This window comes from Protopterus annectens, chromosome 1.part2 (assembly GCF_019279795.1).
Source record: "Protopterus annectens isolate FY-2018-M chromosome 1.part2, PAN1.0, whole genome shotgun sequence".
In the NCBI taxonomy this organism is placed as follows: Eukaryota; Metazoa; Chordata; order Ceratodontiformes; family Protopteridae; genus Protopterus; species Protopterus annectens.
In genome coordinates this window covers 589657640-589681776 of record NC_056727.1, presented here as the reverse complement: position 1 = coordinate 589681776, position 24137 = coordinate 589657640, and the positions used below count along the sequence as shown (strand labels likewise).

The 24137-nt window shown below is 36.8% G+C and overlaps 1 protein-coding gene across 1 annotated transcript in view; it reads left to right on the top strand.

Annotated features, from left to right (window-relative positions):
* Positions 1 to 7029: 7029 nt before the first annotated feature.
* The window catches only part of HHIPL2 (HHIP like 2), a 772856-nt gene continuing 755748 nt past the window's right edge, over positions 7030 to 24137 (top strand). The window contains exon 1 of the mRNA XM_044057856.1: positions 7030 to 7457. Within this exon, the coding sequence (XP_043913791.1) occupies positions 7068 to 7457 (390 nt within the window). The 5' untranslated portion in view covers positions 7030 to 7067. The remainder of the gene's footprint in view (positions 7458 to 24137) is intronic.

Sequence of the window (24137 nt, the reverse complement as noted above, 5' to 3'; positions counted from 1 at the left end):
TGTGCCTCTGTCTAATAGTGACAAGGGAGTAATCCCTGGGACAAACCTACGATCCCCCATCCACCTATCGAGATTCTTCTTGAAGAGATTCAGTGAGGTGCTTTGCCTCACATGAACTGGAATTCTATTCCAGAGTGAAGGGAGCCTCTGGGTTATGAACCTGTCCCTCCAGCAAGTTCTATTTATTTCTGTGCTGCGGTTCAAGTCCCTCGAGCGTGTGGCTCTAAGGGATTTAGATTTACCAAGGTGGAGCATGTCCATTAATTCTGGATTTGACATAGCTTTGTATGTCAGGCATAGATCGCCTTGAAGTAGGCGGTATGCAACTGAGTAGAGCTGGAGTTTTTTTAACCGAGCAGCATATGGCATCTATTTGAGACCCTTGATCCTCTTGGTGAGATACTTTTGGGGTCTTTCTAATTGCTGCAGGTGTCGGGTAAGGTACATCCCAAAAGGGGCATTGTATTCTATGATGGGCCTGATGAGGGATGAATAAAGGGGCACGATTACCTCTCTTGATCTAGATGTGAAACCATTCATGATGAGGTGGGCTATGTAGAAGGTCTTTCTAACCACTTTGGCAATATGGTTTTCAAAGGAGAGATTGCTATCAACTTGGGTCCCCAGGTCCCTAATAACTTTCTCTGTACTTAATGGGTTTCTGCCTATGTGGTAATTTGTGGGCACATTGTTTTTGCTAAAGGGTATGACTATACATGTTTTGGCATTTAGCTTTAAACCATGGTGCTGGCACCAGTTATCTGTCTCTGTGAGACCTTTTTGAAGGATGTTTGTGTCAGCTGAAGAGTTGATTATGGCGCCCAGTTTGCAGTCATCTGCGAACTTGGTGAGCCATAGTCCTCCCACGTTTGCCTGTACCTCGGAAAAGTATATACCGAACAAGAGTGGTCCCAGGACAGAACCCTGTGGGATGCCACTTGTGACCGGTTTCGAGTCGGACATGGCTCCAGCAACTCTCACTCTGTGGGTTCTGTCTTTGAGCCAGTTTGCGACCCATCTTGTGACATAGGGGTTTATATTTAAGCTGGATAGCTTATCTATGATGCCCGAGTGGGGTATTGTGTCAAATGCCTTTGCAAGGTCCAGATAGGCTGTGTGGACTACCTTCCCTTCATCTATGGCTTTGGTGACTGTTTCGAAGAAGTCAACCAGGTTCAAAAGACAGGATCTGCCCTTGACAAAGCCGAACTGGGTAGGATCTAGTGCCTGTAGGTCCCCAATGTCTTTGTTTATGAGCTCCATGATGATCCTCTCCATAGCCTTGCAGACTAAGCTAGTCAGGCTTATGGGGCAATAGTTTCCAGGGTCCGTAGAGGCTCCACCTTTGTGGAGTGGGACCACTGTTGCTGTATGCCATTCTGTGGGCACATATCCTGTAGTGAGGCTGAGATTGTATAGCTGTTTTATTTGAGGGATTAATTCCTCTTGGAGTTCATGTAGGACGCAACCTGGGATGCCATCTGGTCCCATGGAAGCAGTGTTTTTTGCTTTGGAGAGGGCAGCCTTCACCTGAGCATCAGAGATGTTTGGGAGGCAGCCCTCTGCCGGGATAGATACTTGCTCTTTTGGGGGGGGTGGAGAAGTTTGCACTGAACCTGTCTGCCAGGATATTGGCGATGTCTGTTTTCAGTGTATTTTTTGTCATTTAGAATCAACTCAGAACAAGTCTGGGAGTTGCATCCCAGGTTTCTAACATAACTGAAAAAGCCTTATGATTGTCTTTGGTGTCCTGTGCAATTTTTCTCTCGAAGCTGGCCTTGGAGGATTTTATGAGGGATCGTAATTTTTTGCTAGTACTGATCAGAGATGCCTTCCCTATTAGGGATTTTGCTCTATCATGTAGTAGCTTCCTCCTTCTGTTGTACAGTTTATTTATGGCAGGGGTCCACCAGACTGGACGCCTGCCTTTGGATGATTGGGTCTTGGTTTTGTTTGGGATAGCATGATCCATGCATTCCTGGAGATGTCCGTAGAATGCGTTTATATAGGATTCTGCAGTTTGGGCCATAGTTTCCACTGGCCCTGGGGCCTTGAAGGATTCCACTTCGGTTTTGAGAAGTGAGAAGTTCGCTTTTGAGAAGTTTTTCACTGTGGTTTTCTGGGCTGGGGGTGGGGTCGGGATGTGGACATCCAGTGAAATTAATTTATGGTCTGATCTTACCAATGAGGGATATACTTCTGGTATGGAGCATAGAGTCCCCATGTTGGTAATGATCAGGTCTAGTATGTTGTCCCCTCTTGTGGGAGTGGTGACTAGTTGTTCCATAGCATTTGAGTTTATAATTTCCAGAAACCTTTGGGCTAAGTTGCTGGGGCTTGAGTAGTGCTCCCAGTCAATATTTGGGTAGTTGAAGTCACCCAATATAATGGTGTTCGGAGAGTTCTTCGTGTTCTCCAATGTTTTCAAGAAAGTCGAGTGGGATTCCTGACTTTGAGAGGGTGGTCTGTAAGATGCTATAAACTGAAAAGCAGTCTTGCCCACTGTTAGTTGCACATGGATGGTCTCCGATACTTCGTGCAATGCCACTAACCTGGAGGTGTGGATATCCTTGATAAATATGGAAACTCCCCCTCCTTTTGTGGTTCGGTCCGGGTTTTGGGGCCGAAAAGCATGATATGAAGTATAGCCTGGTAGTGCTGGGGTGCTCTCTGGAGCCTTGAACCAGGTTTCTGTCACTGCACAGATATTGATGTTCTCCATACTGAGGAGAGCTTCGAGTGCATGCATCTTGAGGTTAAGACTTCTGGCTTTTAGCAGCATTACCCTTAGTTTTTTGTTCCTTGTGCTGTCTATGGGGGTGGGTTTGACTTTTGAGCCTTGCCTAAAAAAGGCACTATGGGGTGGCAAGAGCCTTTGCCAATATCCGAAAGCCCAGTGGTGACAGGTGCAAGCCGTCCCTAGCGAAGCAACGTGGCTTGTCGAGCATGTCATCCCAGGCTGACAGACACTGGATCCCCTTTGAATGACACCAAAATTTTAGCCAATTGTTAAAATCGATAATTTTGTCTTTGTACTGTGGCATCATTCTAGGTGAGGGTAAGATGCTGCTCAAGGTCAGGGTCATACCAGCCTGGGCTACATGATCAGAGAGCTCCTCTATGTCTCTTTTCATGTAGTCCAGGGTACGTCTCAGGTCATTCACACCAGCATGTACAATGACTGAGTCATATTTGTATTTGCTTTGGAGTGACCTGAGTGCTTGCATTATGTGGCGGATCCTAGCACCCAACAGGCAGCTCACCGTGACCTTCTCTTTATTCAACCTGGTGAGCGGGACGTCAGTGTGTCTGACAATAGAGTCACCTATTACAAGAGTATCAGGTGTGTTATTCAGCCTTAAGGGCTGTGGCTGCTTGGCACACTGACTTTGTGGGTTATGTGTTGTGCGTGTTTTGTTTTGAGGTAGCGTTTGCTTGGATGTCTGCTTTGGAGGTCTCTGTTGCTTAGGTAGATTTTTATTTAGAGCCTCCGAGTATGTTTTTGTGTATTTATGTGTTTAGTTCGCTGATGTGGTGGGACTATGTGATCTTCAGAGGGTTGGCGTGGCTATGGGCACAGCATGTGCCAATAGCTACACCAACTTGGCTTTGGCACATTGGGAAGAAGTATATGTTTTGAATAACAATGATTACTCAGGAGAGATCATTTGGTATACCCACTTTGTGGATGACATTTTTCTTTTATGTGGCAGTTCTAGTAAACTTTTGAATGATTTTCTTAGATACTTGCATTCTACAACTTCTTTCAGAGGATGAGATAAGCTATCTAAATGTGAGTATTAGTATGTCGGACTTAGGGTCACTTAAAACTGGCCTGTTTAGGAAACCTAGTAGGAAGAATAATCTCCTACATAAAAATAAATGCACCCGAGACATGTTCCTAGAAATTTTATTAGAGGACAGACCTTGAGGATGATGGGAGTGTATAATGATGATGAACACTTAATGTTGGCCTTAGGAACTTTAAAAGATGATTTTTTTGTCCAGAGGCTATTCTGAAAAGGAGATAGATGCTTGTATTTGACAGTGTCTGTCAGAGAGAGACACTAAAGGTAACCCTTATTTTTCGGGAACATCTATGCTGCTAGTAGTGATGTTCCTGCCCATTTGGATAACAGGATCAGGGTTCCACTAACATTTTCTAGTGATGTTAATACTTACTGTCAGATTAATTGGCATATATTACAGGCCTCTGAAGAACTTCTGGGAATAGTAGGTGATAGACCCTATTTTTCTTTTAAGAACAATCATCATCTTCTTTCGGCTGTTCCCACTAGGGGTCACCACAGCGGATCATCTGTTTCCATTTCTTCCTGTCCTCTGCATCTTGCTCTGTCACACCAACCATGTGCATGTCTTCTCTCACCAGAACAATATGTCTCTTAAAAGGCAGCTGTGCTATAAATCTTCAGGCCATAAGCCTATAGTTGACTCACAGAAGCACGGCACCTATCCGTGCAGAAGTTGTGCGGCATGCAAATATATTCACACAGGGTGTAACTATACTCATATAGGTATAGGAGTGTCTATTGAATGTGACCTCTATGCTGATTGGAGAATGAGAAATGTAATATACTTAAGTTACTGTAGTTACTGTTCAGTCTTCTCTATTGGGAAGACCAATCATTCACTGAGGTAGTGTATTATGGAACAATAAGGAATTCCAAAGAGAGTAATGCTTTAGCGAAACGTGATGGCTGAGGGTCCACGACATACATTTACATTTTTTGCCTTAGATATTTTGTTAGAGAGCATCAGGGCTGGTGTCCTTAAAAATAAAAATGAGGTAGCAGAACAGAAATAGATTATTCATTTTAAAGCGCATAGACTGTCTGGTAGCAATGATGCCGTGACTTCGAAGATTTTTTTTACATGCATGCAAATTACCACATTAAAACTTACTGTTGATATTTATATTTTATACATTTTTTAAATATCATGTTTATGTATGTTTTTGTATGAATGTTATGACAATCTGACAGAAAGTGCATACATGTATCTTTAAGAATGTTAATTGTTAATTGGAGTAAGCTGCTGACTTGATGGGTTGCAGTAGCTTAAATATAAATGTGTTAGGCACTGCTGTAGTCTGAAGAAGCGGTGTAATATCACGAAAGCGCTCACTCTCTATTTTAATAAAATTTGTGGCCTGTGCTGTACGGCTCGATATTTTATTTTATTTTGTCAAAACCAATTTTTCTAGCAACTTTCTGAGTTTATAAAGCAGTATATAAAATCTCTCTCTGTTTTGGAACCTTTGTCCCCCACTATTTGTAGATTAGTCTAGATTTCTTGTGCTAAGAGGTTGAGTGGTATGACCATAACTCTCAATCTCTTAGAGCAAGAAATCTGAACAAAGGTATAAATGTTGGGGGGACAAAGGCTCAAAACTAGGGACAATTTTTAAATATTGCTCTTCCAAACTTAGAAAGTTGAAAGACTAACAGGTTCTACCTTAGCATAAATTTTCTGAAGGGTATGAAGTATGAAACTTGAATATCTGTCATTTTCTGACTTCAATATTTAATGAATTGCCAATAATTTGCCAGAAAACCACAATTTTATGAAAAAGTTGATCAAAAAATATGAGGCAAAAATCTGGACATTCTGTCAAAATCTGTACAGTTGAGCAGAATGGCTCATATGACTGTATGACCTTGAACAAGTCACTTACTAAGACAGCCCATTGGGACAATTGGCCTAGGTTCGTCCTCAGTGGTATCCTGGACCACATTTAATCAATGTTTTAAATACAGCAGACAGTACATTTCCATGCAAAATAAATCTGGTCTTGTTTCACATTCTTATTTAGGATTACTTTAATGCCTCGAATCAAAGTCTGTTCTATGTATAGCAAGCTACAGAATCTAACATGGAAATATTCCTATATTCCATTGTTTTACTGCACAGGGACTGAAAAAAATGATAAATTAAACTTTGCTCATATCTCAGGTTTATGTTTACATACCTCTCAACTGTTCAAATTTTCGCATTACGCCCAGATTTTTGCCTCACATTTGTTTGCCCCTCATAAAATGTGCGTGCGTTTTTTTGGCAAATCACTGAGGACTGAAGACAATAAATAATGATAAAGATTTGAGTTTCAGACTTTATATACTTCAAAAAATGCATGCTTACACGAAACGTTTTATTCTAGCAACTTTCTAGGTTTATTAGAACAATATTTTAAATCTGACCATGTTTTAGAGCCATTGTCTGCTATTATTTTAAAGTTTTGTCCAGATTTTTCACACTAAGAGGTTGAGAGGTATGGCAACCGTGAGCAGTCCATGACAAGAGCATCTCTCAAGTCCTCCCAAGTTTTGGTTGCACTTCGACATTACAAGTTCTGGAAGCACCCCCCTCCCAAAAAAGCACCACTGCAGATACTGATATATATATGTAGACAGATTTTAGTTATGTCAAGTTATTTTTACTTTATTATATTTATTTATATATCTGTATTAGGTCCAATACATGTTTTACAAAGTTAATGTTTATTATATAATTGCCGATATTTTGCCTACTGTTTCTTAATAAACTGTAAAAATGAATCAGAAATATCAGACTGAAACACTTCGACGCACTCCCGTCATGGAAAAATAAAATTCATAATAATGTGGAAATGCATGGGCGCTAAATATCCTTGATGGACACAACACCTTACATTTATTGGGGTCAGGAAAAAAAAACATTTTCTGGAACGTTTCATCTTAGTGAAAATCATGTCTGTGGAATTGAGCATCATCTTGCTATCTAACTCACTTGCTGCTATAAACTAAAGAACGACTGTATAAATTGTATAGATGTGTCGTTTAATTTATATTTCCAATCATTTTCCCCAGCTGAATTCTACTCCAGCAGTTGCAATGTCACTTCAAAAGTAACCGGCGCATCTGGAAGTCTGAGGACACTGAGGAGGGGAGGGAATAAGGGAGGGATGGCGATAGTAAAGAAAAAGCAGACGTTCCTTTCTCGTCCTCTGTCCAGAATTAGAGTGGGATTAGACCCTCAGCAAACATCTCTAAGAGCTGCGAAGCCAGACCATGTGGTTAGACTATATTCTGCATAATTACTTCCTATTCCATTATGCTGACCTCAAGTGCAAGAATGGAGTCAAGAGGTCAGCAACGGTGGCAACAGGAGGACGCTCCAGAAGCTGCAGAACTCTGTGCATAGTAATCCTAGTGCAGCAATGCATTGCATTATTCATTTTTAAAGTAGGATTTACGCTTGCACATCCCCAGTGTTTGGATTACAGACCCCCCTTTCAGCCAGCCCATCACCTGGAATTTTGCTCTCAATATGAAACTTTCGGCTGCTGCGACCAGGGTACTGACAACAGCATTGCTGAGCGATATTGGGACATCATGGACTACCTTGACCTGCAAGGGCATGAACTTTGTGGAGGATTCATCAAGGACATTCTTTGTCAGGTAGCATGGGTGGACTGTGTGGGTGGAGGGTCTGTGGTGGTGCAGTACAGATGTTGCAGACGCAGTAACTGTGATATTTTATCTTAGTGCTCAGTGATGTGTGTGTGTGTGTGTGTGTGTGTGTGTGTGTGTATATATATATATATATATATATATATATATGTGTGTGTGTGTGTACACACACACACACACACATATATATATATATATATATATATATATATATATATGTACATACCGCGCGTGGACCCGCTACACATACATATCACACATATATGGCTGTATATAGACACATATATATTAAAAAACACCTGAAGTGTTTTCACTTTGGGGAATTATGGAGTTTAACACATCCCTTAAAACGAACTATTTTTTTTGTTTAGTTTTTGGCCAGTGTTCTCAATTAGAAGTACATTCTTTATTCTAAGTGGACTGTGCTTTACTGCGCTTACTTCACGTATTACTTCTCCCAGCACTGAGGGAGCTCCTAAGTTTTAACGTTTGTACCGTTTGTTTTATATTTTCAATAATAAACACGCATTAATCCTAATAATGATTTGTTGGCTTGGGGTTGTAGGTTGTAGGGTTTGCCACTCTGCCTTAGAAACTTTGAGAAAAGGTACGCTGTAAACAGGTTTGTGTTGCAGCATGCAACACAGTAGGAGCGTCACTCAGCCTAACTACCCCCAAAGTACTACAGTAAATATTGGGCTGAGTAACGTTTTCAAAGATGTTAGTGTTACCGGACAACTCCTTAGAAATAGGTAAAAAGTTCTGCCACTGTGTTCATTCTGACCATATATATTTTTTGTTGTTACAATAATTACTATTAATCTGTGGACTTCACGTTACACTAGGATAATAATATCGCTACATTTGAAATGTTTGCATATTTAACTCACGGTTTCACAAATCTGGTTCCAGTCTGTTTTTTTTTTATCCTGAATATCATAACTGTAATGCATAAATGTGTTTGCTTGTGTGTAGGTAGCCGTGTTTTGTTGTCTTGTTGGCCGGGTGTATCTAGCAATGCTTGCGGCTTATTTTCAGGGGAAGACCCACTACTGTATTTATATTGAGTAGAAGAAATTTGGCAAGGGTACACCACCTGAGCTACAACCATCTTGATTAGATGACATTTCGTCTCATTCAGAGTTGTAACAGTGTTCTTGCCCAGTGTTGTCGGTGGAAGCGGTGAAACAGACACTAGACAAACATACACAGACATTTTAGTTTGTTATTGCTGGTGGAATGTTTTGAAGACCTGTGGTAACGAAAACACAGAAGACAAGCACTTTTGAAGTACGCTCTGCCTCCACAGTTTCTGAGAAATGGGGGCAGGGACCAGGCGCCTGCAATGTGGATAGGAAAGAAAAAAAGTATTTTGCACTAGCTGATGGTTAGCTGGTTATGAAATGGTTTATTTTGCTGTGGTTCTAGAGTAGCACTCCGATTTGAAGAATGGAGAATGTAAAATACGATACACCTCTGTTAAAAAAAAATTAGAAAGTAGAATCTGTCAACAATTCTATGAAAATAAATGTCAACAGATGTGCAAGTCCTACCTAGAGCACTATTGCTTATTGTGTTTGCAGATCATTAAATAGCTTCTGTTAACAGTTCTGCTTCTTTGTAATTAACAAATTTTACTCCAGACTTTGATTTTTCAATGAGTGCAAGAGTGCTACAGCAAATACTAGTTGATATTTTCATGAATCCCCCCATGTTAATGTTCACCTTATTTCTAGGACCTATGTCTTGATATTCAGAAGCTAGGAAAATAAATGCCTTGTAACTGCTACAATATGAAATTGTTGACAGAGTAGGATGCTGAAATCTCAAAAACCATCAACTTACCCAAACACAGAGACATCCCATCATGGTATTACAAACTCAAAATATTTGTAGAAATTAAAAAGGGAGAGAAATAATTTGACTCCCAGAAAACAAACTTGTTTAATGACTTCTCAACTACTATTTGTGGTGACTTAAAATTGTATAGCTCATCAGATGAGGACTTGAAAGTAGAACTGCAAATGGTTAAAACTTTCTCAGATGATATAAGAATGATATTTGGTCTTGATAAATGTGCAGAAGCAATGCTTAAAGCAGGAAAGCTGCAGCACCAAGAAAATATCATTTTGGCACAGGAATGCGATATAAAGGAACATGAGCAGGAGGGAGCGTATACTTATTTGGGAAATGATGAAGAATTTGCAATAAAACATGAACAAATGAGAATAAAATTGAGTAAGGAATACTTTAGAAGAATAAATACTGAAAACTGCTTTGACATCCAGGAATAAAGTTCAAGCTGTCAAGCTATAAACCGATTTACTCTTCCTGTTTTAACTTACAGTTTTGGGGTGACTGGCCTCAATAGGTATTTAATCAGTTGGAGAGGAAAACAAGAAAAGTGCTTCTTGGTTATTAAATAATAAATAAAAATCAGTGTATGTCAAGATTATATATTCTTCGTTCTGAAGGAGGTATGGGCCTCCTCAAAATTGATTACATGTATAGATCTGCAGTCCTGGGACTGCATACATATTTTGACCTCACCAGATCCAAACATAGCGAAAGTTTTAAAACACAAGGAGGACAAGTCTAAGATGAGTTCACTGCTTAGTCTGACTCTAACAGAAGAATACTGATGTTGAGGTGGAATGAAAATTAAACTAGAAGTAGACAAAAATTAGGCAGTAACTGAATGTGTCAAAAACAAAGAAAGAAGATAAGGAGAAGGAAGGAAAGAAAGAAGATAAGGAGAAGGAAGGAAATGTGGAAGAGACATAAATATTGTAGCAAGTATAGAGATCTCCTGGAACAACCTCATGTTGATCAGGATTTGACACAGGAATTATTAAGGAGAGATGAACTGAAACTAAAATGTTGTTGTTGTGTCTTTCGGGGTTGTCACAGCAGAACTCCGGTCTGCTAATGAGTGGTAGTTGATTTTTACGTGCCAGGTTATCAGCCCTGACGCACAACCTTCAACGAAGGTACGCCCATTCACGCATGTCTCCACGCAGAAGACGCTCTAGCTGAGAATCGAACCGGACAGCATCTTACTATGAGGCAACAATGCTACCGCAGCACCACCACTGCGGATTGAACTGAAACTAAAATATGAAAGGTTAATAATGAAAGGTTAATAAAGGCAACCTAGAATAGTGGACTATGTACAGATTAGTTTAGAAAGTCAGTTGAACATGTGGGAGAAACAAAGAAATGCAGGTTCTGTAAAAAAAAAAACACAGAAAACAGTCACACATCTTATTGCTGGGTATGATGCATTCATGGCAGATGGCCTACTCATGACACAATAATGTGGCAAGACTGTTGCATTGGGATTGTACAAACACTACAATACTGAAGTAGTTGAAAAGCATTGGAAACGTGAACCACAAAGCATTGCAGAAAATGATGAAGCTCGTATCGTGGGATCACCCATTACCAACAGATCAAAAAATAGATGCAAGAAAACTAGGTATAGTAGTTCAGGAAAAAGACAAAATTAGTACTGATCATTGAATTTGCTACACCCAATGATTACAGTGTCTTACATACAGAGAAACGTAAAGTTGTAAAATGCCAGGATTTGCAGACAGAAATGAGAGCAATTTGGAAGAAAGGTACCCACACTGTTCCAATAGTAGTAGGAGCAATAAGTCTAACCTAAAGGAATTTGCAGTCATATTTAGATATGTTACTGGTATGTGCAACTCTGTATGAATTACAGAAGCAGTCAGTTCTGGGCACATTGCTGGTGCTGCAAAGAGCACTTTTGGCTAACATCAAAAAATGAAACAATGTTAATTTCATGAACTTTAATCCTACTGTGATTTAGGAATGGGGGTCCATTCCAGTCATGGTATTAGAAACCCACAAGACTGAACAATTCTGAACTATATCTAAAAAGAAAGGAAATCTGGTCCTAAAATTTTCGATGACTTAGACTCTGCATTTCCAGAAGCAACAAATATTTTTGAAAAGATTTAATCTACTTCAAAAGCTTCAACTCTCAGAATTCTCACAGAGAGCTGAAAGCAGCTAGTCTAACCTTTGACCTAGATATCTTTCCACCAAAAATGTTAAGAGACAATCTGGGATGTGGGGCTGTCTATGATTTTGAGGTATCCATGAGCTACAAAGCAGCTCTCAGAGAAAAAGAATTCTCTGGCTGAAAGCAAAAAACCTCACCCTCACCTTCACTATAACAACAGATACAGATTATCACAGAATGCAGAATGTAATAAAAATAATAATCTACAAAAACCTAATTCTATAACATATACATTATTATAACTCATTTAGCATAAATATTTGATAATAATATATAATTTTACTGTCATATATTGGAATTAATTGCAGTATGATATATTTTTAAGCAGTAGTTGTTTATGTTTGTAAAATTGTTGTGCATTGTGTTGTTTGCTGTTAGATATTTTGTGTGAAAAGCAGACAATAGATGGTGCTCAACAGCATACAACTCAGTGATACATATATATACATATCAGTGAGTGTGTGTATGTATGTGTGTGTGTGTGTGTGTGTGTGTGTGTGTGTGTGTGTGTGTGTGTCTGTGTGTGTGTGTGTGTGTGTGTGTGTGTGTGTGTGTGTGTGTGTGTGTGTGTTTGTGTGTGTGTATGTGCATGTGTATGTGTGTGTGTGTGTGTGTGTGTGTGTGTGTGTATGTGTGTGTGTGTGTATGCATGTGTATATATATATATATATATATATATATATATATATATATATATATATATTGTGTGTATATGTATGTATATATCAATGTGTGTATATATATATATATATATATATATATATATATATGTGTGTGTGTGTGTGTGTGTGTGTGTGTGTGTGTGTGTGTGTGTGTGCATGTGTGTGTATGTAGATATGTATATAAATGTTTCTGAGATTTATTCTATATGAGTATTTTTATTAATATTTTATTTGATTACAAATAAATATTCTATTTTGAATAAATGAGTTTAGTAAAATGCTCAATTTTTTTAATTCAAGTTTTTTTTTTTTTTCTGTTAATATGTGTTACATGAATCTAAATAGATGCATCCTGATATAAATAATGTCTGAAATTTTTTCTCTCCTCTTGATTTCTAACATCAAGATTATTTCTTTTTCTCTCCTCTTGATTTCTGTTTTTATTAAGATGATTTATATAAGTTTTAGAACAGTAAAAAATATATTACATGGAAATATAATGTAAGTATTAACAGAATAAAAAGGTTTATGTTAGTTTTTTTGATGCTGTTTTACCACTGAAAACTATTAAAATTGCTAGACAATTGAACTGAAAACTTCAGTAACTTCAGTTAAATATATAAAGGGTTAAATTGATAAGGTGATTGGGTGGTAAATACTACTTTAGGGTGAGGGTACTAAGGCTGGTGGATGGTACTAATCTATACTGGGGTTGCCCTAATTCATGGATTTGTATATAGTTTTGACATCCACAATATATTTTGTTGATTTTGTTATCACTATATAGTTTTGACATCCATCACATATGAAATCATTCATCAAATACAAAAAAAATCGAATCCTATCACAATACGAGGAGATTCAATAAATACAGCTATATTTAAAGGTGATTATAAGATTTGATTGTAACATTCTTAATCTTGTTATTTATTATTTGAAATATAAGATTCTTAAGTTTTAAAAATGCCAAATGACATCTTTTAAAGGAAAGGTTTTTAACATTAATGGATTGAAATAACCATGTAAAAGAACAAGCCTAATAAGATAAATTAATTTCTATAAAGGCCAACTTAATTCTTACAACAAGGAAACCTTTCACCCATTTGAAAAAAAACTAAGCAAACTATTACAAACAAGTATGTTTTATTGGTTAGTTCAGAGAATTATCAAGAAAACATATGAATTAAAAGTTTTTATGGAATAAAAGTAATGGGATTAATACAAGGATGAAGTATTATCAAGGATGACAAAGGAATATTTTGTACGGTTAATTTACAAATTATTACCTAGAAACACTTTAATTAATGTATATTATCATCCTGATATGGTCTTATTATTTTACATCATCATCTTGATAAGGAAATATCATTTTACTAATGAGATATTATAAAGGAAAATGCTCTTTCTAATCATTTACATGAAAGTGATACTAAGATAGATTCAAATCATTACCATAATAATTAATCTATGAATAAAGAATTTGCTAATTCTTATCATTTGGTTTAAATAATAATCAGATCTAAAAGATTTATTATATATCATAATTCAATTGAAGAATATATACTTTCAGAAGTAAAATTTTTTTACACATAAATAACACTCACAAGAGTCTCCATTTATTTATGGGATGCCTTAAATAAAATCATATATATATGGACACAGAGGAAGATATAATAATAATAATAGGGAAATCTTGGGATAAGGAATTGTTGAATTTTAAAGTCTTATAAACATATAATAAAAATAATAAATTAATAATAAGAAAATATTATGGACAAAGAAAGAAATAAACAAAATAAATGAAAATATAAAATTTTAAAATAACTATAAAAAAATAAAGGAAGAAATACAAGTTTTTTTTTTAAAGTTCAATAAGCCTCAATAAACATATACTTAAAAAATAAAACAAAAAAAAAGGATAATAAAAAAAATATCAAAAGAAAATATTTTTCTAAGGAAAAGAAGAATGTTTCTAGTATACTACCAATAAATACTAGATGAATTTATCAATTTCTTAACAAAAATTAACCATAATAATATAAACACAAACCTAAAGATAGAAGATAAAAGGGAATATATAACAACAAATATAAATAAAAGACAAAACATTGGATTAAAAACTATTGGACAAAAGTTATTTACAAATAAAAAGTTATTACAATCAAAATAAGCACCAAATCAAACAAGTTAATCGTAATGATGGTATTAAATCCTTATATAAATAAAACTTAAATAAAAATACATTTTTTACTTCATATCGGCCCATCTCATTACTTAATGATTATAAAATGTGTTTATTATGAGTATCTTTGCTGATAGAAGACAATCATTCACATTCATTATATAGATCAGACAGACTTTCATTCATGTAAATACTTTTGATAATGATAATATAAGAGAATTAATAACAGATTTAGATTTTAGAAAAAATAAAAAACACTTATTATATTTATATAAGTTTTGTTTTGATTTCAGTTCAGTATTTGAGAAGTTGGGACTAAAACTATACATTATTCTTAGAGAAGTACTGTCTTCAGAATTATTAATCTAAAGAGCAATTATACAATTGAGCAAAGGATTAAAGTTTATATTACATAAGGAAAAATACCAACACAAAAAATAAAGGTACAAAATGGTACCAATCTTAATCACTTTCACTATTATTTTATTTAGTAATGGAGACTTTGTACTTGCATAGAAGACACAGAGGCACTGACATAGGATTTACAGGTTTTACATAGAGGGAAAATACAAATCTTGCAGATGATGTTCTAACAGAATCAACTTGTTCTCTAAATTATCTAGTACAGTACGGTTTTATAAAGTCTCTATGATTAAAATGTATTAAATTTTTAATATTAAATGAAGAAAAACAAAATAAAGAAAAAATATAAATACTAAATAATATTATTCGAATTTTTGATAATATAGTGATTTTACTAAATTCTATCTAATATTATTAAATTTAAATACTATTATATAATTATTACAATATTTATATATATAATATTTATAATACCTGTTTTTATAATATATAAAAATATTTTTAATACCTGGAATAATATGTTTTTTACTTAGGAGGAGAGGAGAGACTATTACTTAATAATATATAATTATTCCCACAATATTTATACTTAATACAATCAATAATACTTCAATTTATACAAAAATAATTATAGAGAAACTGATCACAAAAATAAATAACTTATGTAGGATTACCTATAGGTAACTTATTTTTATAAAAGCTAGTAACTAATAGTTGGTCTTTTTATTTATTTCTTTTTATTAATTTTAAGATATTAATTATTATAAAATATTTGTTTATATTATTTATAATACAATGTCACAAAATATGTCAATTGATGGAAATATTATTGAGCTTATTAGTATACACAATTACTAATCTAATTAAAAACTACATAAAATACACCACTAAATAACCCAAGTTATGGTTGTTAAAGGAATTTTGTACTTCACCTATTACACCTAAACATATGGTTTTTATTACCATTTAATATTTATTATTGTAATGTATTTTTATATTCATGCACCATAGGGATGGGAATGAAGAACTCATTTTATAATTATAATGTATACTCAGGGTATGCTTTTTGTCATCTACTTCTGGAACTCTAATAAATCTAGATTTCTTAAAACAAAAATTATATCAGAGAATATGATATAATAAAGTTAAAAATCTATATTTCTTTCAAACAAAGATTTGATCTAAGAGAAGAAACTTATTTAAGGTAGAATAATCTATTCAACATCTCTTTAGTAAAAGATATTTAATGTCTATAATGTTTAAAAATGTGATTCCAATCTACTGATTGATTGATTGATTACATTTACACAACATACAGCTTCTGATAAAGAGGTAAAACTTTCATACATACGTAAACTTATCACACAAGAAACTTTTTACAGTGTAGATTCATACTGGATGATTATATTCTGCTTCTAGAGGACCCACCAAATCAACAAGATAAATAATATATATATTAGAGATCTCTTTATAGAACTCCTTCTTCCATTGTCTGGAGACTTATACATGGAAATTTTTTAAGAGATTTCTTTATACACGATGAATGAAATAAATAATAAATATATAAAGATAATCTATGTAGATGTATAATAAGTCAATTAATGGGCTCTAGGCTCATATGTTTATGACTAATTTTAAGAATAATGTCAATATTACAATTTTGCAATTTTTTTTACAGATTTTTTCAATATTTCTATTATTTAAGGTTCTTATATTCTTACCTTGTACCTCAAAATAAAAAGGTTAAGCTTTAAAAGGTTAAGCTTCCTCTTCATGTATTTAAAAAATGGTGGGCTAGAAAATAAATAATGATATTGGATTTCAGATCACCCTATTTAAAATGTTAAAAATATAAATTTTGTTATAGAAATAAATATTATTAATTGTATTAAACAATTTTAAACATCTTAAAAAAAAATTTAATTTATTTAATTTTATTGTTTGAAAATTTTATTAATTTCAAATTTATAATTTTAATTTCAATAGCATTGTAATTAATTTTTATTTTGTAAATACTTGTTTTAATTGTGTTGATAATTCTCTTATTTATTTTGTTGAATATTATAATTGAAAAAAAAAAAAAAAAAAAAAAAAAAAGAAACCCACAAGACTTGGCAGAAAATTAAACAAAGACAAATAAGGTTTTAATTCCACATGGAAGCTTCTTTGGGTTATACTGAGCAATGTCATCAAGAACAATTATGTACTTTGCAACACGTCTTGCAGTCAGTTAATAAAACACCCAAGTCATTAATTGACAGTAAAAAAAAAACACCCAACATGTAAAATAATTTACTTGTGTAGTAAACAAAAATGCTATTCTGAATATGTAGTATTTTCAGATGCTGTTTTCTTTGTTTATATATTTTATTGATTGCAACGACAACTATATAACAACTATAACAAGTTTTTTTTCCAGTTTTGTTCCCTTTGCTTCATCCCACAGCATCCTACTCCAGTCCCCTTTTCTGGTTTCATAGGTTCATAGGTTGGTACGAGGCTATCGGCCCTAGGGCCTATACAAGCCTAGCCACAACAATTCCCTGGCTATTTCTTCCCACACAGTTTACTTCCCTGGACCCCTGTCTAGCAGGGCGACTGACGTGATCCCTGGGGTGAATTTCCTTTCTACCATCCAATAGTCAAGGTTCCTTTTGAAGAGGGCCAAAGAGACGCTCTGCTTGACATGTATGGGCAGTCTATTCCAGAGTCTGGGGAGTCTCTGGGTCAAGAACCTATCCCTCCAGCATGTTTTGTTTATTGTGATGACAAGGTTTAGATCCCTGGAGCGTGTGGCTCTGAGGGATTGGGATTTCTTTAAGTGTAGCATGTCCAACAGCTCTGGGTTTGACATGGCCTTGTATGTTAAGCAGAGATCGCCTCTGAGTAGACAGTATGCAACAGAGTATAGCTGGAGTTTTTTAAGGCGGTCAGCGTAGGGCATCTGCTTTAGGCCTGTGATTCTTTTAGTGAGGTATTTCTGCGGCCTTTCCAGTTGTTGCAGATGTGTTTTGATACATACCAAATGGGGCATTGTATTCCATAATGGGTCTAATGGGGGATGAGTACAGTGGGACAATGACCTCCTTTTTCCTGGATGAAAAGCCCTTAGTGATGAGGTGTGCCATATAGAAGGATTTCCAGACTGTTGTGGTGATGTGGTTATCGAAGGTGAGACCACTGTCCACCTGTGTCCCTAATTCTCTTATCACACTTTCGGTGTTTAGTGTACTGCCACCTATGTGGTAATTCATGGGTACATGTTTTTTCCCAAAGGGGATAACTATACATTTCTTGGCATTGAGTTTGAGCCCATGGCTCTGGCACCAAGCATCTGTTTCTGTAAGGCCCTTTTGTAGAGTATCAACATCATTTGGGGATTCAATAATGGCTCCCAGTTTGCAGTCATCTGCGAACTTTGTTAGCCAGAGTCCCTTAGTGTTGGCCTGTACTTCAGAGAAGTAGATGCCAATCAAGAGTGGTCCCAGGACCGAACCCTGAGGTACTCCACTTGTCACTTGTCTGGAGCTGGATTTGGAGTCAGCTACTTTTACAGTGTGGGTTCTGTCAGTAAGCCACTTGGCAACCCATCAAGTGACATAGGGATTAATGCCCAGCTTAGTAAGTCTATCTATGATTCCAGAGTGGGGGATGGTGTCAAAGGCCTTGGCGAGGTCCAGATAGGGTGTGTGGACCACCTTACCCTTGTCCACAGCTCTGGAGACTGATTTGAAGAAGTCAGTTAGGTTCAGGAGACAAGATCGGCCCTTCACAAATCCAAACTGGATGGGGTCCAGTGTCTGAAGGTTGCCAATGTCTTTGTTTATAAGTTCCACGATAATATGTTCCATTGCCTTGCAGATCAGGCTCATCAGACTGATGGGGCGGTAGTTCCCGGGATCCAAGGTGGATTCCCCCTTGTGGAGTGGGATAACTGTAGCTTTGCACCACTCAGTGGGCACGAAGCCTGAGGTGAGGCTATGATTAAACATGACACTTAGGTGAGGTGCCAGTTCATTTTGTAGTTCATATAATACACAGCCCGGGATGTCATCTGGGCCCATGAATGTTGTATTCTTAGCTTTGGAGAGTGCGTTTTTTACCTGTTTGGCCGTTATTACAGGAATTTGGCAATCTTCTGGTATTGAGATGGGCCGTTTAGGGGGTGAGGGGGAGTGAAGTTGGCACTGAATTGATCTGCCAGGATATTGGCAATATCCTTGGGATCAGTATATTTAATGCCATTCTGTTGTAGCTCAGACCAGATCTGAGCGTTGCCATTTAGATTCTTGACATAGTTATAGAATGCCTTGTGGTTGTCTTTGGAATCTTTGGCACGGTCTTCCAGCCTTCAACACATCCTTGGTCTTTCTGCATAAGCATTGGGGCTGGTGTGGAGCCTATGGCTATTCTAGGGTGTCTGGCCATTGTTAGGAGATTTTTGTTATGTATGCCCTACTCCATTTTTCCGCTTCCATTTGGTCTGTTGGTTCTTTCCAAAGGGTGGGCATACTGATGTATCGTCCCACCTCTGTGGCAGCTCAGTCATTGCCTCCACTTTTCCCACTTTGGATTATGCCTCCTTCTTCACACATTTTTGGCCTCAACCAGGGACCTTGTAGGGAAATGCCTTGGACTGCCTTCCTCTGGGATGGTAACACTCATCCCTCCCCTGATGCTCCATCATTTTCCAAAGCCTCTAATGGAACCTAGGTCTGCTGGGGCATTGCCAAGGCTTTATCCCTGTATGTACTGGAGTGGCTACATAACAAATAGCAAATATCAGAACAGAAACATATATGGGTGTCTGTCGTGGTGCTGAATGGCAATTTACTTGACAGTGTGTTCAAGTAGGGAAATAGCATGAATGTACCCATTGTCGACTGCATTAGTTTTTTTAAAAGCAGGAAAACTGAATCATTGTTAAGCATACCCGTGCCAGTGTATAAGAAGAAAGGGGACATCCACAACTGTGGGTTGTACAGAGGTATCAAACTCCTGTCACATTGCATGAAAGTTCTGGAAAGGGTGATTGATAAATGGATACACAGAGCAGCAGAATGTAAGATGGGAGATGAGCAGTTTGGATTCAGATCAGGATGCAGCACAATTGACCCGATGTTTGCAGTGAAACAGATACTTGAGAAGAAGCTAGAGATGAGGAGAGAGTACAACTGGTCATTCCTAGACTTGGAGAAAGCATATGACAAGGTCCCAAAAAAGCTGATCTGGGCACTGGCAGTACTGCTGTGGTTTGAAGTCCCAGAAACCTTCATAGAATTAGTGCAGCCTATGTACAAGGACCCATTGACTCAAGTACGAACAGTGTTTGGCCTCACAGAGGGGTTCCCAGTGGGAGTGGGTGTACACCAGGGTTCAGCTCTGAGCCCATTGCTGTTCGTACTGGTGAAACATTAACATTAACATACATTAGCAAACAGGTTGGAGGGGACAGATCAACAAAGTTGTTGTATGCAGATGATGTGGCATTACAGGCAGACTCTGAGCTAGAACTTCAGCAAAGGATAGGAGAATGGAATGCAAAACTGAAGGCACATGGGATTAAACTAAGCACATATAAGATAGTGGTAATGGCAGCAAACTGGGGAAATCAGAAGCTGAGAATAGAGATAGGGAAGATAGTGGAACAGGTAAACAGCTTCAGGTATCTGGGAGGGGTGGTTAAGGAGAATAGAAATATAAATGAAGAGGCCAAAGCTAGAATGAGAGGGGCTGCAGTCAGCTGGCACAGAGTGTCAGGTGTAGTCTATGACAGAAGAATGCTAAAGAAGCTGAAAAATAAGGTGTACAAGACAGTGGTGCAACCAGCACTGCTGTATAGTACAGAAACCTGGGTAGTAAAGGCAGAACAGTTGAAGAAGCTAGAAGTGATGGAAATGAAGTGCCTGAGATGGATGGTAGGATGCACACTGTGGGACAGACAAAGAAATGAGGACATAAGAGCAGAAGCCAAAGTAGCTTCAGTTGCAGAAAAGATTAAAGAGAACAGGTTACGGTGGTTTGGACACATGTGTAGAAAAGCAGCAGACAATCTGGTGAGGAAGATTTGGGACAAACAGGAAGAAGGTAGGAGGAAGTGAGGACATCCAACAAAGAGGTGGATGGATTGTGTGAAAGAAGATCTGTGACAGTCAGGCATGAGTGTTGAAGAAGGCAGGAGTGTGGCACTGAATTGAGAGAGTTAGCAACAGTTAACACGATACCCCGACCCCATGTAGAAAAAAATGGGAAAAAGGGGGCTGATGATGATGATGATGACTGAATCATTCTGTTTACTGTAAGGGAGATTGGGGAACGCGTATGTGAGTGTTTGTGGGGAATGGGTTAGAATGTGGGTAGTTAAGTGGATAGATTTTCTGGTGGTTATATGTGTTTGTTGGTGTGTCGAATGGCAATTTGTTTGCCATTGTGTTCATGAATTGCAAAGTGGCAACATTGATTAATTGCATTTCGATGCTTGTGCACTTTGCTGGAGTGTGTATTCGAAGGATAGGGCTAGAGTAAAGGCTAGTAAAGAGATAGAGCCTGTGGTGTGTGTATCTGTAAATGTTTTGCAGTGTGTGAGTGAATGTGTTGAACGACAGGTTGCTTGGCAAAGTGTTCATGAATGTTTTGGGATTTGTGTGCATGAGGGTTTGTGGGTTAGGGTTAGAGTAAGGGCTAGGTTAGGGGATAGATTTAGTATTATGAGTGCATGATGTTGTGTCGGTTTGTTTCGGTTTGTGTAGTGGTACCATTAGGGAAAGGGGTTTTCATAAGTTAATTTGTAAGGTTAAGGGCAGGGTTAGTGTTAGAATGCATGAGTAAGGTGAGGCAGGGGATATCCTTACTCATGTGTGCTAATCCTCACCTTGCCTGTAACTTTACACATTAACTTATAAAAACTGCTTTCCCTAACAGTAGCACTCTTTAGACAAATTTGGTCTGAAGTTACTGTTAGGGTTTAATGATTGGAAAAGTAAACAATTTGTTTTCCTTTTTGATCATATGAATGTTCATTTTTTTTCTGGTAAGTTTGTTTATGAAGTGCCAACGTTGATTAATTGTGTTTCGATGCTTGTAAACTTTGATGAAGTGTTATGTAATCACGTATATGTGACTAGCAATTGTACAATTATGTATCAAGCATCTAACACTTAACTGTTACACTGTAACAACACAACAACATTAACAAGGTATTTTTAGTAAAGAGGAAACTTTAAAAGTACAAAATAAAAATCAAATGTTTCCATTTCCATAAGCTGTACTTATGGTGTGTGTGTCTAATATATATATATATATAGAGAGATATATATATATATATATATATATATATATATAGATAGATATATATATATATATATGGATCCCCTACACAATGCCGACATTCCAGAATGCTGACACCATATGATCGACATTCAGAATGCTGACATTGTGAGAGGTCTATAGAAAAGGAAAATAAAATTTCCTTTCAACTGTTAGCAGGGGGGCTATGCCCCCCTGCCCCCCCACACCCCATAACTTTAATATACCAACTCCGAGATCACACTACAGTGCAGGAATGGAAATCTTTCCATTCTGCACTATAGTGAGATGCCAGTTCTGCATTGTCGGCATTCTGAATGTCGACCATATGGTGTCGGCCATATGGTTGTCGGCATTCTGGAATGTCGGCAAACTGAAGGGGACCCATATATATATATCTATATCTATATATATATATATATATATATATATATATATATATATATATATATATATATATATATATATATATATGTGTGTGTGTGTGTGTCTACTTCACTTACCCGAACATCCACATCACTGACTTTCACTTTACCAAGATGAATACACCGACAAACCAGAAGACCGACATCCAGAACACTGACATTCCACTTGAGGTAAATAACCACTTGGCCATCCTGTTGAATTTTGCCCCTTACCCCCGCAGTAGTGCGATCTCAGAGTTGGTGTATTTAGTTAGTGGGGTGTGGGGGGCAAAGCTGCCCCAATAATACTCCTACTTATTTAAAATTTTGTTCCTAGACTTTAAGAAGAATCCTACCTATATAGCTGAAATGTACTTGCTTCAGTCATCAGCCTAACACATCTGGGGAAGTGGTGATGTAAGCCTGGCACAGATAAGCCTCTGGAAATTTCCATCTAGATACAACATACATCCTTGTTACTGTAGCACTTTGACATAACTAGAAGGATTCAAAAATATGCTGTGATCTTTTCTTAAAAAATATGTTGTATCATCCAGTACTGAGACACCTGGCATCATCACCCTTAATGCCTTTATATAAGCATGTCACTTCTCGGCAAAGTGAATGCACTTTTGAACATTTTCAAAATTTATGAAAAACTGTTACAGGAAATAAAGGGTACATTGTAAGATTCCCATCAATAATATTCTCTTTCTTTCCTACTTTTAACAGGAATCAAATAGCTCTGTAAAGTAATTTTAAGTAATGTTCATGTAAACATGAGACTGCATGTAAAAAAATAATTTAATTTACCAGTTCATTAGTAACTTTAAATGATCTGTTAAACCAGGCGTGTAAGTATAGTGTGTATGAAGTCTTCAGTACAAGAATGAATTGTAGCAAAGGAAAGTTAAGGATTAAGTAAATGTGTTTAACCTTCAACTGCTCATAACCTCAGAGTATTACATATTGATTTTTTAAGGCTTTTAGTAGTGATAGACCTTTCACTTCAAGGTAAGGATAGCATTTTGAAGTGTAAAAGGCTTGTTGCAATTGCATTTACCTCTAAAAAAACTTTTGTCCAACACAAAAACTTTTGTCTCAGTAAGTAAAAGAAATGAATGTATATTAATATCTTACAGACTGTAACATGGATTGGGATTCTAAATCCCATCCTGTACCAGCTCCCCTATCACAGGAGCTGGTATCAAATCTTTAATTTTAGGTGTCTCCAAAGGGGGTTATTCGTATCCAAAGGAAAGACAATTCTGCCTGTTTTGCCCAGAAGTTTTCAAGTGTTATGCTTTATGCACCAACCATAAGTAGTTCCATGGCTGAGTTGTTTTCAGTAACTTGCAGTCCCAAACAATAGTTGCTTGTGACTTACTGCCCAAAATGGCAGACCCAGTGCTAGACCAGAAGGGAGTGGTGGTGCTTCCTATCAAAAGCCCTGCCGAATAAACTGTGGAATCAGTTTGACTATTTTTACTAACCACTTACAACTCTGTGGAGGGGTGTCTCATCACATAGTATACTTTAGGAATCAAAAGCATTTTAATCAATCAAGTTGACATCTCCCAACAGAAGCAGATGTAAATACCTCCAACTATGGACCAAAGCAAAAATGTCTTCCCAAATTGACTGATAATTTACACAACATTGTGGATACTTTTGGGCGAAGCCTTATTCCAAGACATT